Genomic DNA, 11,472 nt, shown 5'->3' with positions numbered 1-11,472 from the left:
ATCATGGAACAAATTACCAGAGTGTAAACTACTGAATGATATGGATTTTTTTTTTATTCGCTGAATGACATGGACGTAAATACAATATATATATATATATTTTTTCCAGCAATCTCTGATGACCAAAATAATAGAAAAGTAAATATGGATAATGCACTCTCACGCGCCTTTAAACCATATAATGCCGCACCGACCAATCACATCGCCTGGAAGTGCTCCTTGTACCTTTTCTGCGGGGCAGAGCCAACCCCTCTGCAGCGTTCCGGACGCGAATCCTCTGCGCGTGATTTTCCCCCTCAACGCCCCTTCTCCAAAACGTGAACAACTCGTACAAGCTGCTTTCCCTCACAAAACCAACTAACAACCGAGTCTCTCTCTCTCTCCTCGCTTTCTCTCTCTCTCTCTCTCTCTCTGATTCTCTGCTCCGCGAAGGCAAATTCTTCGGCCGGGAATCGCCAAAAACCCTAGGGTTCCGCTCCCATTCTCCGCCAGGTCCGTCTCTCAATCCGCCGTGGTTTCGTTTTTGTATTTTCCTTTGAATTTTTCTGATTTCTTACCTCTTTCCGAGCGCAGATCCATTTGTCTGCTTTCGTTTTCTGCGTTTTCTTGTTAGCCACTTTTCGTTTGCTTAAAAATTTCGAATCTTTATTATTTTATTGTCCATTTAAATCGAAGTATTCCCTTTTCTTTTTTTAAATAAAAAGCTTTGATTTAATTGCGGTAAATTCACACAATGTGCATGCCAAAGATTTATTTGGTTATCTTGTTATATAAATTCAATATATGCATTTTATATTTTATAATTTTGTATAAATATTACAATTTGTATGAATAAGTATATTTTGTATTTGCATGGGTGGTAGCTAGCTTGTTTGCAAAGCACATTTAGTTCTCTTTCAGCAGTTAATTATTATTTTTTTTAATTTTTTTTAATTTTTGTTCCTTCTAGTTTTAGCTGCAAGCGTTGTGTGGTGCGGTTTTCGGGTTGTTTCAATCGACTAGCTACATTATGGAAACTGAAGAACTAGTAGCCCCCTTCAATTGTTCTGTCCATGTTTTTATACCAATTAGTCGTTGCAGGGAGGTCGGGTATAACTATTGCGTAATATGGAATTAGAAGATAAATTTGTTAGTAAAGGTACGATCTTTGTCTTTCGCGTGCATTCCTTTCGTAAAGTCTGAAGTTTTTATCCATGGTGATTTCGCGACGAATGTTTGGTAGTATTGGTTACATAACTTTAGTAGAAAATAGAAGAGGGAGAAGTTTCATGGAAGAGTTACTGGGATCCTGTCCGTTGTAGCCTAGTGATATGTTGGATATAGCAAACGGTATTGAACACTGTCTTCGGTACTTGATGTGTGACTTTCTATTGCCAGACACTTGGGTTGTTTTGAAGTTATTTTGTTTCGTCTTTCTTTCTTGTGTAAGCACCTGTTGAATTGCATCTTGAAGTATTGAACTTTTTCTATTCAAAAATAAAGTTTTTGCAGATGTAGATGTAGTGATGTACATCTGATACCCTATAAAACCTACCAGCTGAATTTTTTATTTCTTGCTTGTGGGTCCCCAGGGAAGGACAGATTTCTTGGACAAATGCTAGAGCTATTGTTGTGAAGTGGGACTAGATGTTCATTTCCTACAATATGTGAGATGATATTTTGACTTACATTGTCGTCGATGGAGGGATTGTTAATAGGTTGTTGAGTTGAGAGATTAGGATGGTGCGCTAAGGAATGAGGTCAGAGAGGAGATGTTGTGTTTTGGATATTGTTGGCTATATAAACAGAAATAAGCACAAACCGACTGAGATGTTGGAATGTACAGAATCTAATTACTACAAAAAGGATTATTTTGTAAATGAATTTTTTTATGCGCTGAAGGGAAATCAGAAGGATAAAACAGAATTTCACCACTTGATCTTGAGAGCTTTTTCTATCGCTTGTGCATTCTATCACAGTTTTTCCTTTTTCTCTTATCCCTCTCTTATTATTTAGTTGTAGACATGAAGTTTGTTGTTGCTTTGATATATGTGCCTAAATTTCATTTTATTTTCGTCATTTTATTTTCCACAATCCAGTTTCTGGTGTTCAAAGCCTCTCTTCCAGCGTGCAAAGCACTCCCGAGAAGAATGGGCATTCAGATGATGCTTCACGAAGTCCAGAGCTTCTTCAAGAGTTTCTGAAATCAGGTCCCAAGAAGGAACTCCTTCGAACTTGCTTTGAAAAGGACAAGAAAAACTTGAATTCATCAAAAAATAAAATGACTGAACCTTTGAAGACTACTAACAAGACGAGTAAGAAGCAGGATGCAAAGAAAGCTTCTTCTAGTCCAAATATTCTTCCTAAAAAGCAAGGCAGAAAGGGGGAAAATCCTATGCGACTCTCACCAGCTTCTGATCAGTCTCCAGAATTTGGATCTTCAAGCTCATGGATCTGTAAAAACTCTGCTTGTAGAGCTGTTCTATCCATAGATGACGCATTTTGCAGGAGGTGCTCTTGCTGTATCTGTCATTTGTTTGATGACAACAAGGACCCTAGCCTTTGGTTAGTGTGCACATCTGAATCTGGTGGCGGAGATTCCTGTGGGTTGTCTTGTCACATCGAGTGCGCCCTTCAACGTGCAAAGGTGGGAGTTGTTGATCTCGGGCAATTGATGCAGCTAGATGGTAGTTATTGTTGCGCTTCCTGTGGTAAAGTTTCGGGGATACTGGGGTAAGTAATTGTCTTGCTTATTTGAAAACTCCAAATTTATGTTTTTGAGTTTGAGAGTCCCTAAACAAGAAACATTTTGGTATCCCATTTAATAATCTTTTTTCAGGTTTGTTCCTTACGTTTGCTATTCTGTACAAATGATCTTTGCCAAGCACTTTGGGCGAAAGAAATAAAAGAAAAATCCTGACACCACCCCGCACCAAACCACCACCACCAACAATCTAAATCAATAAAAAATTTAGGGAGGAGTTATTGCATGTGTAATTTGCCTAATAGGTTTCTAGCTTCGAGCTGATGTTACTGCTGTCGTTTGATTAATGCTAGCAGAAATTGGAAGAAGCAGCTCATTGTGGCAAAGGATGCTCGCCGTGTTGATGTACTTTGTTATAGGATATACTTGAGTTACAGACTCTTGCATGGGACTTCAAAATTTAATGAACTACATGAAATTGTGAAAGAAGCAAAGTCTAAGCTAGAGACAGAAGTTGGCCCAGTGAATGGCGTTTCTGCAAAGATGGCACGAGGAATAGTCAGCAGACTATCAATTGCTGGTGACGTGCTGAAACTCTGCTCCCTTGCAATTCAGAAAGCAGATGAATGGCTGGCCAATGTTTCTAATGCGGATCAAAATTCCCGAGGTAGGAAACTGTACCACTTGGTCCTCCTCTTTTCGCCTTTTACAGGCCATTGTTTATGCATGGAAAACTGCAACGATTACTTATTTTTTTCTGTCCCTCATTTGCAGAGGGTTCACTTCCTGCAGCATGCAAGTTTATTTTTCAAGAAGTGGCATCATCCTCTGTTGTGATTATATTGATTGAATTGTCTAATGCATCGTCTGACGACATTAAGGGCTACAAGCTCTGGTATTACAAGAGTCGAGAAGAATCACACACAAAAGAGCCTAGTTGTATCTTTCCAAGATCTCAGAGAAGGATTTTGATATCCAATCTGCAGCCTTGCACAGAGTATACGTTTAGGATAATATCTTATACGGAGGCTGGTGACTTGGGTCACTCTGAGGCAAAGTGTTTCACCAAGAGTGTTGAGATAATTCACAGTAGCTCCCTTTCACCAGTTTCCAGGAATCATAAGAAAGAGAATCAGATCATCGAAGCAGATTCTAGTGCCAAGAGAGAGTCTGAAACTACAACAGCAGTTGGTCCTTCTTCTGAGTTTAAAGTTCGAGATCTTGGAAAGGTACTTCGTCTGGCTTGGGCTCAAGAACAAGGCAACTCTGAGGGGTTTTGTAGTGCTGATAAAGAAACGTGCTGTGGAGTAAGCAGCACAATAAAAACTGAAACTCCACAAGAACCATTGCCTTCAGTTTCACACAGGCTTGACTTAAATGTTGCTTCAATGCCTGATCTGAATGAAGAGCTAACCCCGCCATTTGAGTCCTCCAGAGATGAAGACAATGGATACACTTTGCAGCATGCTGTTGAAGCAGATGATGATGCTGCCTCTCATGACCTAGTGAAGAATGGTTTAGCAAGATCACATGGTAGTGGTGATTCGCAGACCTGGACTCTCGGGCCTCATGGAGATGTCCCAGCTGTTGATTCCCGGGCAGAAGTTGGCAGGAAGAGGGCAGCAAACACAAATGAAGAAATATATGATTGTGACAGCACGCTAATAAACGGGCCACCGGCGCATATTTCTAATGGTTCTTATTGCTTGGACGAGAACTTTGAGTACTGTGTGAAAATAATCCGGTGGTTGGAATGTGAGGGTCACATTACACAGGAATTCAGGTTGAAATTGCTAACATGGTTTAGTTTGAGATCGACTGAGCAGGAGCGTAGGGTGGTCAATACCTTTATTCATACTATGATCGAGGATCCAAGTAGCTTGGCAGGACAGTTAGTTGACTCATTTTCAGATATCGTGTCCAACAAGAGGCCACGAAATGGATTCTGTAGTAAGCTGTGGCATTAAATAAAGGCGGGCGGAGGCAAGGCCAGGCATTCTGATTAGAAGTTCTATCCGCTTCATATTGAATTACTCTTTCTCCTAAGATAAGTAGCCTCTGATTAATTTTGCCAGTCTTTGTACAGGCATTTTTTCCTTAGTCATTGTCACAAGTGATTTAATTCGTACCGCGGACAAGATTTGTCCGGCTAAAAGATTTCGGTCATTCATCTGGAAGAGACTGATTTTTCTTGGGAAGGAGATGCTCAGATGCAAGGTTTCTGGCTGTAGGTCGCATTTCATTCCCCAAGTTATCGTAGTTACATTTGAAGCTGTAGAATTAATCATTGAAGATATAGTTATAAGCACTGCTGTCATTGTCTTCATAAAACTCACAGAAGGGTACATGAATTTAGCTTTATTTTCCTTCTCACTGCTAATTTCTTACATTTTCATTCTTTTATTCTATCTTCACCTTTTTATTCCATGGTCTGGTATTCGGAAAATTAATGTCGTTGGTGATTCTTGCCTTGTAAGTAAGGTAAGATGGAAAGAAATGTGTACCAATGGAAATGTTTTTGCTTTTATTATTATTTTTTTCTTTAAGAAATTGATGCTTTAATTTTTAAAACAAAATTTAAATTTAGATCGGCGGAGTATGAAAATCATTTAGCTAAGAAGATAAATTGAGGGTAAAAGACTTGTAACTCAGTTGGTTAAGACTTAAAGCGTACAAGAGCATATACCTCTATAAGGAAATATGCTTTATTTTCAATTGTATACGATCATATGTGAAATGTTTCTCTCATCTTGTGTAAACAATGTGTGAGACTAGTTATAGACGATCATGAGTCTATATTTCTCACCACGTGAAAAATCTCACTTGCTCCATGGTTTTTTCAACTTTCTCTCCTCAAATATCACTTGTATAGGAGAAAATAAGGGACTTGGTAGAGAATTATGGATAATCAGAAGTTAAATTGACAGTTAACTTGGAACGACATGTCGTCTATAGTTCTAAGAACCAGATTGGTGCCAAGTCAGCAAAAGAGGCAAACGTGTCCTTATGGGTAACAAGATTAGATATTGAATAATATTACAAGATTGTATTTACAGACAAACACACAGATGACTCAAATTTTGGAAACATGAGGTTCACTTACTTTTTTTTTTAATTTTTAAATTTTTAAATTTTTTTTATCCCCACCCACCCCACCCACACCAGGCCTCGAACCTGGGACCTAATCTACCCCAACCTCTTACCCACACCCTGATCACCGGGCTATTCCTATTGGCTTGAAACATGAGGTTCACACTTCACGCAGCCCACTCATCATCACTTCCTCTTTCTCTCTCATCATCTCCACGCATTTCTTAGTCTCTTTCTCTCCCTAACATAAACATGCAACTTCTTCATGTTCCTTCTTCGCTGTATCTCTCATTCCAAAACGTAAAATCACATGAAGATGCCGGTGAGTTGAAGACATCGATATGGAACTTGTGTGCGGGCGGACACACCGACTTGACTAACTAGCTTAACTCACATTTGCGACGCTCGTTTTGATTGAGTTGAAGCACTTACCATGCTATGGTTTGGTGATTTGTTGCAGGATTACTATCTTCATATGAGAAGCCTCTTCAGTCTTCAACGGCTGTATTTTGTTCGCTTCAGCAACAAAGACCTGAAAGGTCCAAATGGGTTTCGCGCAGAGGCTCTGTATTGAGCTCCTTCACTACTAAAGCTGCTTCATTGGAAGGTAAAAGCACTCTCTCTCTCTCTCTCTACCTTCTTTTTCAGCAACCCAGCAAGCAGCTTAAATTATAAGTGCTTATTCTAGACTAAACCCATTTTCCTAGATTGCACAACTCACTTTATTAGTGTGGAAATGGCATGTGCTAGTATTCATTTTGGGGCCGTTGGGCGTTGCTAACTAGTTTTATTGTGGAATCTCAACTTCGAGATTTAGTGAAAGGTAGAAAATTTAAGAAAAACATAGTGGAATTTATCTTTTGAAATATTTAGCAGTTGAATTAGTGGCCCAAGTCCTGATAGCGTTCCTATCCAATTAGGAAAACTGCAATGAAGGTGACAACAACAATCCAAAGTTATTATTTTTCTATGATTATGAATAATGTTGGGAATTTTTTCAAAGAACATCTATATTCATCTGATGATATTGTTTTCTATCTATTTATGTTTTCCTATTCCTTTTGTTCAGATGTAGTTGGTGCCGATGAAATTTTAAAGGCGGAAGCTGAGAAAGATGTACTCAAAGCGTTGTCTCAGATCATTGATCCAGACTTTGGGACGGACATTGTCTCGTGTGGATTTGTGAAAGATCTGGACATCAATGACACTTCGGGAGAGGTCGTTTAGAGCTTGTATGGGAAAATTTTCAGTGACAGACGTATAGAGCTTAATGTCCTTACCAAAATGTATTGACCTTTTTGTCTCAGGTTTCATTTCGGTTAGAGCTCACTACACCGGCATGTCCAATAAAGGACATGGTAATTGAGCTAATCACCCTTTTTTTTATCATGAACTTGCATATGTTTGATATCGTAGATATGATTCATATTCCACTTGATATTCCCTACTAATGGAGTTATGTGATGTTTGGCATGGCGAGATGCAATTGCCATCAGTTTCATGATTTCGATCTTCTATGATCAATGGCAAAAATAAATTTTTTATGCTTTTTATAATAGCATTTTAGGACCTAGCAAACATAACAAGCTTCCTTTGCGTTACAGTTTGAACAACAGGCAAATGAGGTGGTGAATGCACTTCCTTGGGTTAAGAGTGTCAGTGTGACTATGTCAGCACAGCCAGCGAAACCAATTTATGCTGGGCAACTTCCGGCAGGGTTACAGACGATTTCAAATGTTATAGCAGTTTCTAGTTGTAAGGTAGAATCCGTACTTTGTTTTCGGTTCTTTTCTGTTGTATGTGACTTGCGCTCTACATGGTTCAGTTCAATCCTTAGGGTTTGATTATTGTTTGTAAGATTTTAAATTCAGGGAGCCATATCTTTTAGCTTGAATTTCCGTCTCTTCTAGTTAGGAGAATTGCTCTTTCTGACTGAACGAGTAATAACCATGGAATCTCCATGAATATTGACTAGCGGCGTAAGGAAATACCTAAATTACCTTTGTCCTCACGCTTCACTTGCTAAGAATTTGTGATTCTCAGGTTTTTTTCTTCTTGAAAGGAAAAGCTAAGAAAAGTGTATATAAGCAATTTACATTTGTTGGAAAGTTTCCACCATCAGTGTACAGTGCTAATTCTGTACCGTTTTTCTGCTGTTTGTGAAATGTGTGCAGGGAGGTGTGGGAAAATCAACTGTAGCGGTAAACTTGGCATACACTTTGGCTGGCATGGGTGCTAGGGTTGGTATATTTGATGCTGATGTCTATGGTCCAAGTTTACCGACAATGGTCTCCCCTGAGAACCGAATACTAGTGATGGTAATATCAAAAAATTTAGCAGAATTTTTCTCGTAATTAGTAAGGTGCTGCAATTCTGACAGTTTCAAAACATCCTTTAGAACCCAGAGACGAAAACAATAATTCCTACAGAATACTTGGGAGTGAAATTGGTGTCTTTTGGATTTGCCGGGCAAGGGCGTGCTATAATGCGAGGCCCCATGGTTTCTGGTGTCATCAACCAACTTCTAACTACAACTGAGTGGTATGATATGCTTCTGTACACAAAACTCCGCCATTATTGTTAAGTATGGTTCTCATGTCGTCTTCTAATCCCGAATATTTCATTATGTAGGGGAGAGCTGGATTACCTTGTTATTGACATGCCTCCTGGAACTGGTGATATTCAGCTTACGTTGTGCCAGGTCCTGCTTTTTTGTCTCGGTTACTGTTGTTCTGTATTTAGTTTATGAAGTATGTCTATGTGGATGCTCTGCGCGAATATTTTTTACTTCAAGGTTTCTACGTTTTGATACAGACAAAGTTGGTTTTGCAGGTTGTTCCATTAACTGCAGCTGTTATCGTTACCACCCCTCAAAAGCTAGCCTTTATTGATGTTGCAAAAGGAGTTCGCATGTTTTCAAAGCTTAAGGTGTGTATTTCCACCACACAATCATCCGTTATTGCGAAGTACTTTTCAATACGATGTAACCAATAATTTGTTCTAACATTGTTCCAAAAGGATGAAGGTGTGATTATTTCTTTCTCAACGTTCTTACTTTCGTTTTCACCATTCAGGTGCCGTGTGTTGCTGTAGTCGAGAATATGAGCCATTTTGAAGCTGATGGGAAACGCTATTACCCATTTGGTAAAGGATCAGGCTCTCAGGCAAGCTCACTATTGAAGAATTCACTTTCTTTCTCGACATCTGGATAATCTTACTGCAGCAAATTTGTGCACTGCCAGTAAAATTTCATGTCCATTGTATTTGAAATACAATAGTTTGATCCGCTGCAGGTTGTACAGCAGTTTGGTATCCCGAATCTGTTTGATCTTCCCATTAGACCAACTGTAAGTCCTATGTCTTCCGTCGATGTATGATATGTCCTGCAGGAAGCTATTATAAATGTTGATAACATTTATCTGGCAGCTATCTGCTTCCGGAGATAGTGGAACGCCCGAAGTGGTAGCTGATCCTCTAGGTGAAGTTTCGAAGACATTTCAGGAGCTTGGGATATGTGTTGTGCAACAGTGTGCTAAGATTCGCCAACAAGGTACTATATTGAAATTTTTATAAAAGGTTATTCTAGTTTCAAAATTTTGAAATCAAAATGTTGTGGTGATGGTTTTGTGTTCCGCAAAAGTTTAGAGGCTTGCAATTTACTTGCTGTTCGAACATATGTTGAGTTCGTTATTTTTCTTTTACAGTGTCAACTGCTGTGATGTACGATAAATCTATCAAGGCAATAAGAGTGAAGGTACCGGATTCAGATGAAGAATTTCTTCTCCATCCTGCGACTGTGAGGCGGAATGACCGCTCTGCACAAAGTGTGGTACGTGGGGTTTATTTTCGAAGCATCTTTGTTGCCAAAGTATTGCTGCTACATAATATGCAGATTATGTGCATATATGACATTTCACCCATCAGTATCACTCTTCCATCTTTCCACATCAGTAATAACTACGTTCTAAAACACGGGGAAGTAATAATCCAGCTATCAAATTCTCACATAAATTTCGTAGATCCAATGGATTAATCAGATTGACATAGACTATGAAGAGTTTAATTGATGGGGTAAGATAGTAGAAGTTACTAGACTCTTTGTAGGACCTTTAGAAGAAAAGAAAGGGTTCAACAAATCTTCCCCTTGTGTTGAGTTTTGATTATTGATGTCATAATTTCCAAATAATCTACATGCCTGACTTAATATTTCGCCCTTCGAATTTTGAGTTGTTAATTTTGTACAAAATCAGGATGAGTGGACGGGGGAGCAAAAGTTGCAGTTTGCTGATGTTCCGGAAGACATAGAACCTGAAGAGATTCGGCCTATGGGGAATTATGCCGTTTCAATAACGTGGCCAGACGGATTTAGTCAGGTAAAAAAGATCGTATTGTGAATGATTTTATTGCTGCCTTACTTTGCAAAGTTTTTGACAGGGACCGGCATGATGCAAAAGATAAGTGTCAACCTCATGAGAATCATGACAACCTAACTCCTTTTGACTGAAATGCAAAAGCATGCCAAATCGCTACCAGTAATGTGAATTGAAATGGCGAAAATGTTACGAAAATAGGATTTATCCAACGATTAAACATCAAAAATCATTAACTGGCGCCGTAGCAGTAAAATAACGAATTGAATGCATACATAGTAGTTACATCCATAATTGCACCTCACAAGATATGATCATTGTTCTTCTATTGCAATTTGTTATGATCGATGTATGAATTTTCTATGTTACGGCACAGATTGCACCCTACGATCAGTTGCAGACAATCGAGCGGCTAGTTGATGTTCCTCGGCTAGTTCCGTCCCAGGCAAGTTACCATTCTTACCATAATTTTTCACTGCATCAGCCTTAAATGGTAATAATATTAATGCTGTTTTTTCCCTTCCCTAATACAGGTTTGATTGCTTCAAGTGAATATTAATGGATTATACGGTTTCACGGATCCTTTACACAGTTACTAGTTTTTACTGTAAAATTAGGCTGGAGTTGTGAAGTTCCTGGATTCAGGGCATATACGTATGCGACCATTCCAATAGTAATATTCACTTTCTCATCCGTTAAATTCCCTTGACTCTTGAGTGCACGTCCGGTCCGCCATGCATGTATGTCATACATTGTTGAACATGAGAATGTTCTATAGATGATTCTTAGCAAATTGTATCATTCATTATCCCGATCGTTCAGACTGCATTTTCATATCTAGCTTTCCAACCATATAATTTTTCAACATATATATGACTTGCAGCTGCAAAAATCTGTGTTTTTTTTTATCCTTTTTTCATCTGCTACAAGAAAACTGGGACAGCCCAAAGCCATTCACAAACCAAATGGACGCGCCTATACCCCGTTACATGAAACAAACGTCTCACTTCCAAGCTCATGTGCCACTAACGTGATATATTGAATTTTTCGCATGTTCCCTGTTACGTGAAACAAGCGTCTCACATATAAGCTCACGTGCCACTCACTTGATAAATAGAAAATAAGGATTTTGAAACTCCCATGAGTAGCGCGTGAGCTTATACGTGACACACCTGTTTCACATCTCACCTACACATGAGATGTCACGATAGCAGTATTCCAAGCGAATCATGCCCTGCCATGTGTTTTAACTCTTCTACAAGACAACGCAATGATGAAATATCGTCATGTAACAATACTGCATGATGAAATATCGTCATTTGTGGCATC

At 39.0% G+C, this 11,472-nt stretch overlaps 2 protein-coding genes across 8 annotated transcripts; both read left to right on the top strand.

Annotated features, from left to right (window-relative positions):
- The first annotated feature begins 201 nt into the window (after positions 1–201).
- LOC137738379 (VIN3-like protein 1) lies at positions 202–5,056 on the top strand. 7 transcript variants are annotated; one of them, XM_088685615.1, is made up of 6 exons: positions 342–492; positions 1,081–1,138; positions 1,572–1,646; positions 2,079–2,712; positions 3,040–3,350; positions 3,458–5,056. In XM_088685615.1, exons 4-6 carry the CDS (start codon positions 2,261–2,263, stop codon positions 4,648–4,650), a joined length of 1,956 nt encoding a protein of 651 aa, XP_088541741.1. In that variant the 5' UTR covers positions 342–492; positions 1,081–1,138; positions 1,572–1,646; positions 2,079–2,260; the 3' UTR covers positions 4,651–5,056. The 7 variants fall into 7 exon arrangements, with proteins under 7 accessions (XP_068334127.1, XP_068334121.1, XP_088541741.1 ...); XM_088685612.1 differs by having other exon boundaries at positions 343–492; positions 950–1,138; XM_068478026.2 differs by lacking the exon at positions 1,081–1,138 and having other exon boundaries at positions 202–492.
- An 873-nt stretch (positions 5,057–5,929) lies between these two features.
- On the top strand, positions 5,930–10,948 carry LOC137737775 (fe-S cluster assembly factor HCF101, chloroplastic). Its single transcript, XM_068477331.2, has 16 exons — positions 5,930–6,095; positions 6,234–6,380; positions 6,843–6,991; positions 7,081–7,131; positions 7,378–7,533; positions 7,948–8,091; positions 8,172–8,314; positions 8,405–8,474; positions 8,606–8,701; positions 8,848–8,937; positions 9,067–9,120; positions 9,200–9,323; positions 9,478–9,602; positions 10,024–10,146; positions 10,520–10,588; positions 10,677–10,948. Exons 1-16 carry the CDS (start codon positions 6,026–6,028, stop codon positions 10,680–10,682), a joined length of 1,617 nt encoding a protein of 538 aa, XP_068333432.1. The 5' UTR covers positions 5,930–6,025; the 3' UTR covers positions 10,683–10,948.
- Positions 10,949–11,472: the final 524 nt, after the last annotated feature.

Source organism: Pyrus communis, chromosome 15 (genome assembly GCF_041283825.1).
Source record: "Pyrus communis isolate YQ-2024b chromosome 15, ASM4128382v1, whole genome shotgun sequence".
Classification (NCBI taxonomy): domain Eukaryota; kingdom Viridiplantae; phylum Streptophyta; class Magnoliopsida; order Rosales; family Rosaceae; genus Pyrus; species Pyrus communis.
Note: the sequence above shows the minus strand (reverse complement) of the source record. Positions and strands in the feature narration are given on the sequence as shown.